The 6,000-nt window shown below is 47.5% G+C and overlaps 1 protein-coding gene across 1 annotated transcript in view; it reads right to left on the reverse strand.

Moving 5' to 3' along the window:
* NEDD9 (neural precursor cell expressed, developmentally down-regulated 9) overlaps positions 1 to 5,641 on the reverse strand; it is a 55,548-nt gene extending 49,907 nt beyond the window's left edge. The window contains exon 1 of the mRNA XM_062184596.1: positions 5,508 to 5,641. Within this exon, the coding sequence (XP_062040580.1) occupies positions 5,508 to 5,519 (12 nt within the window). The 5' untranslated portion in view covers positions 5,520 to 5,641. The remainder of the gene's footprint in view (positions 1 to 5,507) is intronic.
* Between the last annotated feature and the right edge of the window lie 359 nt (positions 5,642 to 6,000).

Consider the following 6,000-nt stretch of genomic DNA (forward strand, 5'->3'; position numbering starts at 1 on the left):
TTAAGATCCTTTTAAGTGGCTATCAACATCAACTCTCATAGGCATTTGTTGAGTACCCCTTTTGAACAAGGTCCTGCAATTTCAGGAATATCAGGACTTATTAATAACAACAGAGAAACCAAGTCAATGATACATTACACGCAGGGGCTTGTGCCAGAGGAATGCTGTGTGGTTCCCTTGTCTGGGATCTGTGTTTCTACCACACGCACCCAGGCCCCAGGAATACCTAACAGTACTCAACCAGCTTAATTTACTAACTGGGACTCGATGTAATCACCAACTCTTGAGTGAGACAGTCCTTCAACATCTTCTGCACATCTCCTATACAGGGAGAGCTGGAGCCAGCTAGCTCTGTCTACCCGTAGGCCAGGAACCATGGGACACACTCTATTTTCATATATCCTCTTGGGCATATTCCCTGTGTCTTGCAGATAAAACTGAAGCTCAGAGAGCTTAACTTGCCCAAGATTACAGCTTTTAAAGCCCCAAGACGCAAAAATGCCTTTGTCCGCCAGCGTCGCGGCTCACTAGGCTAATCCTCCGCCTGTGGCTCCAGCATACCGGGTTCTAGTCCCAGTCAGGGCGCCGGATTCTGTCCTGGTTGCTCCTCTTCCAGTCCAGCTCTCTGCTGTGGCCTGGGAGTGCAGTTGAGGATGGCCCAAGTGCTTGGGCCCTGCACCCGCATGGGAGACCAGGAGGAAGCACCTGGATCCTGGCTTCAGATCAGCGCAGCATGCCAGCCGTAGCGGCCACTTGGGGAGTGAACCAACAGAAAGGAAGACCTTTCTCTCTGTCTCTTTCTCTATCTAACTCTGCCTGTAAAAAAAAAAAAAAAAAAAAAAAAAGCCTTTGTCCAAGCTATGGTGTCTCTAATATAAGAGCTGATAAGACCAATTTCCTGCACCTTGAGGGCTTAACAGATCTAGATCAGACTCTGAATTCTGGGACATGTCTATCAGCCCACCTCCACAGACAAAGGGCGAGTCTCTTGTAAAACTGGACTGCCTCCGAAGGCAGCGATGTAGGAGAATTATAGGTGCCCTTTAGATAGTGGGTGCTTTGAATGAGTGAGGTTAATAAGTAAGGCAGTGCAAACAGGGGAGGGCAGAGGTGAAAAACATAAAGCCTATTTTAGGGATTACAGGACTGCCCAGGAGGCAAAGGTTTAGGCATTTGATTGCTTTATGGAGTGGATGAGGAGACATTACTAGTGGGAAGCAACAGATTACTCAGGTCACGTAGGCAACGAATGGGAACAGTGGGGGAACAAGATTTCCCACAGCAGAGTCGAAGGAGAGGCAAAGGAAGGGGTACAGGATGTGCAGTAGGGGGAGGTAGTTCCTGCAGGTGTGGGAGGTAAACCCACTGAATTTTGGTGTTGGAGAGGCATAAGGAATGCTTGAATGAGGCAGGGAGAGCCAGTCAGGTTATAAAGGCACAAAAGGGGAAGGTGTGTTTGCAAAGGAGATGGAAAAATAGGGAGAAAGCCTTTTTACTTTGACCAGGGATGAGGGGAGAGACAAGAAGCCACCAAGAAGTTGTGAGAAGAGGACTGAAGTGTATTCCAGCAGGGACGGCAGAAGACCCGGTAACATGCCGCACGCTTTGCTAAACTTGGTGTTGTCAGCACACCTTCGGTTCTAGAATGACTTGTATCTCAGTGTGCACAAGTCATCTAGCTCTGAAGAGCAGTTTGCTAACTGTATGAATCCATGTGCAATCACACCAATAGTTTTGTTTTTTTTTTTTTTTTTTTTTTGACAGGCAGAGTTAAGACAGTGAGAGAGACAGAAAGGTCTTCCTTCCGTTGGTTCACCCCCCCCCCCAACATGGCTGCCATGGCTGGCGCGCTGTGCCGATCCGAAGCCAGGAGCCAGGAGCTTCTCCTGGTCTTCTATGCGGGTGCAGGGCCCAAGCACTTGGGCCATCCTCCACTGCCTTCCCGGGCCACAGCAGAGAGCTGGACTGGAAGAGGGGCAACCGGGACTAGAACCCGGTGTGCCGGCGCCGCAGGCGGAGGATTAGCCTAGTGAGCCATGGCGTCAGCCCACACCAATAGTTTTCAAAGCACCTTTGGGTGCTTTTAAGTTCACAAATCTCACACTAACAAGGAGAAAGAGAAGTCTCAAACTCTAGATTGGATACCACAAACCACTTAGAGAAAAATTGAGAACTAAAAAACAGAATATCAAAGCAAGTAAAGAACTGGGAGTTTCACAGGTTATATACAAAATGACCATACTGACTACACTGAAGCCCCTCTATGTTTCTTCTCAAGCTGGTTTGGGAAAAACTGTTACTTCAGAGTTGCCCTCAAAAGCTTTCTATGGCACACACTTTTTCCTCTTTCCCTGACCAGCTCTTCCCCCCTGTAACCAGAACACAAGAATCAGGAATTTCAAAGTGTAAGCTTCTTCATTTTACTCTAAGTCCCATCTGTAATTTTTCTTCAGTGAAAACGTTTAAGAATGAGTTCGTTGTATGGCAGACTCGATACACAGGGTAGAATTGTAACAGAGGCACGCAAGCACTCAGAAATTTGGCCAAGTTACAGAAGCCGCGAAGCCAGTACAGGTCAGGCGGGCAGGGCCTTGGAGCGCCTCCCAGGCTAGGGCCTGGAATGGGCAGAGCCTGGGGCCTAGCCAGCACGAAGTGGGCGGGGCCTGGGGGTGCTTCTGTGCAAACACAGCTGTGCAGAGACCCTTGGGGTCCTTTACCCTCCCCCTCCGCAGCCCAGGGAACCTCCTAAGAAAAAGCAAACCAAGACCATGCAGGTGCCACCTTCCTCCCCGCCCCTCTGGAGAACCTAGTCTTATATTAAGATTTTGTGGAAAACTTATTAAGATCCCACAATTTACTGTCACACCACTCCAGACTGATTCCCTTCTAAGAGGAGTGGAATATTAGGTACATACGAGAGTGACTGTAGCCTTCCCGTGAACAAATAAAAACACGCAATGAATTAAAAACAGGCCAGATATCTCCTAACCAAAAAAGTTTACCTAAAGTAATAGCTTAGGCTCCACAGCTCTCCTGATTGTTGTAAATAACATCACTTGCATGCCTGGAACTGCAAGGGAGTATATTATAAGCAAGCGAGTGGAGGTTGACTGTTCTCTAGTTATGATCCCCAAAGTGGCCAAACCAGATAATCTGGTTAACTGCAGCAAAACACATTATAGGGCCTGATTTATAAATCTCTCAATGAACACTTTACAGTCTGTGCTACATTTATCATTTATTAGAGCAGTGTAGTGTTTTAAAGATAATTCCTACTCTAGGATTTTACAGTCTAATAATTGTCTGGTTTTACTACTTAAGCAGCTCATATTAAACAAGTAACTGTCAAATGTGCATTTCATTTTGCTTTATAGAGTCACTGACAAACAATAAGTAAATAGGAATTAGAATCCAACCTTCAGGAATACTCGGGATATAATAGCCTTGAACTTTCGGGGAGAAGAAAACATTCATCAAGATATTTTTGGGAGGTCAAAGATGGTTCTTGTTCTGTCTCTTAATAAGTGGTTAAAGTCATGAATTTTGGATCCCAGTTCACCATTTGTATTAGCACTAGATAAATTACCTAGCCTCTCTGTGCCACAATTTCCACATTTGAAAATGAGTATCTGAGTAATTCCTACCTTTGGGAGTCACTGGGAGAGTTACACATGACAGTCTTGTCATGGTGAATCTCGGCTTTCTAATCCCACTACCTTTGTGTCACCTCCTCTCCTGAAAATGACCAAATCCTGTGCCAAAATAAAGTTGTCTGTTACTAGCGAAGAGAAGCTGGACTTCATAAGAAAGGGAGAGGGGATTGCTTCAGCTGTGGGTTCCTTTGATAGTTCCCATAGGGCATCAGTCTGTCATTTGTCCAGAGAAGTCAGCCCTTTTTTTGTGGGAAAATGTGTTCACAAGCTAATAAGACTCATTATTTACATCACTTGGCAGGGCCCTCAACATGGCTAAGACCCAGAAAAAAGGCAGGTTTTCCCCCTGAATGCCAATCGCAGTTGACATTGTCAGTTGCCCTGATATTTTCTTTCCATAAATAGTAATGCTAAAACATGATGAGGTCACTGGATAAAAGTGACTTTAAACTTTGTCACTTTCTACATTATAGCACTCAATTTCATCCATTTAACTTTCCAATAATAAATGTATGAATATGCTCTTTTCTTCAAGTAAGTTTTTATTCAGCAATGCGAGAAGAAAAAAAAAATCACTCCAGCATGAGTAATATCTGGTGCTACTCCTATCTCTGTGCTAAATAAGGAACTGGAGAAACATGAGGGTGAATCCCATCAAAAAAAGAACTTTCTTCCAGGTCCAAGGATTTGTGTTGGGTTATTTCCTAAAGCCCAATTTTGATCTTCAGGATTGTTTTTTCCTCTGCTCTCCCCCAACTCTTGCAGATAAATGGGAAATAGATAGTCCAGGGATAACTGATTCCTGTGGTTTCAGATTATTGTAACCTTTTCAGGAACTATAACTCATGCATGACAATAAAGACTTCCAACATTTGGATTTCGAGCTTTTGAACAAGATGTATAGTTTCTGAACCAAAGATTTATCACTGAGGTTAGCCAGTGGTTATTAAGTTGGACCACGCATTTGCAACCTTATATGCTAAAGGGATAGACCAGAAACTAGATAATTCAGAGAGAAAGCAAAGTAATCCCAGGTAGTGCAATTAGTACAAATTGTCAACCCCAAAGCGAGGCCACAGCTTGCCAGATTTGGTAATATAGTATTTGATGATAGCACTTCGGTTTAAAAGCACTAGGACTCACGTCTGTTCATCATCCAAGGAAACAACCATGCCCGGTGGATGGCAGTCTGCCTCTGTGCCGTGTGCCCTGCAAGCCGCTTGCCTCTTTGGATGGGGTACGCTGAGCCAGTGATAACCCTTGGCCAAGAATAAGCGCACAAACAGTGCTGCCCAAGCACTGTGACCGTGACGCTCCGCGAGGCGCAGGCATAAGCTGGCTTGAGCCTCCATTCACACATCAACGAAAGCTTCAAGAAATGACCAACACCCATTTACTCTAACACCCTACATCCAACATCTAAGGATATCAGACGTCACCACCGTAACAACAGACGGGGCTTTTCGCGTCTCCCACCTAACGTACACAGGGCACCGTGCTTCCCCGACAGACGCGTAAGGTAAAGGCTGAAAAGCTTGGCTTGGAGAGCCAGTCCGGGAGAATCCCAGGGCCGTGCAGGCTGGAGCTCCTGCGTGCGGCGGTGCAGACATCCTCTGATCCGCAGTGGCTGCCGCCCGCCCGCCCGCCCACGCCGGGGCTCGCCGCTCACCACCCGGCCACTCCCGGAGCAGAGCGGACGGCAGAAGGGCTCGGCGCCCTGCGATCGCCTGGGGCGCTCAAAGTCTGGGGCTCGGACGGCCGGCATGCCAGCTTCGCAGAGCTCAGCCGCGCGCTGGCGGGGGCCCTGCAGGGGAGCTGTCATGCGGGCGTCCAAGGACACCTGCTCTCTCTTACCTTGTACTTCATTTCGGCGGCGGAGAACGGAGCCGTTTCGCTAGGCTAGTGAGACAGCACGGAGCGCCGGCGTGCGCGCTGCTCCATGGAGCGCAGAGCGGCCGGCGGAGAGAGCCCGGCCCGAGTCGCAGCCGCCTGCCCCAGCCTCTGAGCTCACCGCGGTGATTGAGGCAGGCCCTTCACGACTTCATTTGCATACCACTCCACCATTGGCTGGTGGAGCAAGGTAATGCGTAAGCCCCGCCCACCCCTTAACTTCTGAAAAACTGACAAAGAACTTGCAATGTGATCATTTGTTTTTATGGTATCCCGAAGGGTGGAAAATAAAACAAAGTGGGGAACCGTCGTGAGCCTTTCTCTGCCCCCCCCCCCCAAGAAAGAAAGAAAGAAGTAAATAAGACGAAAAACAGGAAAAGGAGATAAACCCATTTCATTTAACCGAAATTTTAGCGAATGGTAGTTCACCAAGCAGCCTGACAGTGGAGCCTCTCGT

This window comes from Lepus europaeus, chromosome 3 (assembly GCF_033115175.1).
Source record: "Lepus europaeus isolate LE1 chromosome 3, mLepTim1.pri, whole genome shotgun sequence".
Taxonomy (NCBI): Eukaryota; Metazoa; Chordata; class Mammalia; order Lagomorpha; family Leporidae; genus Lepus; species Lepus europaeus.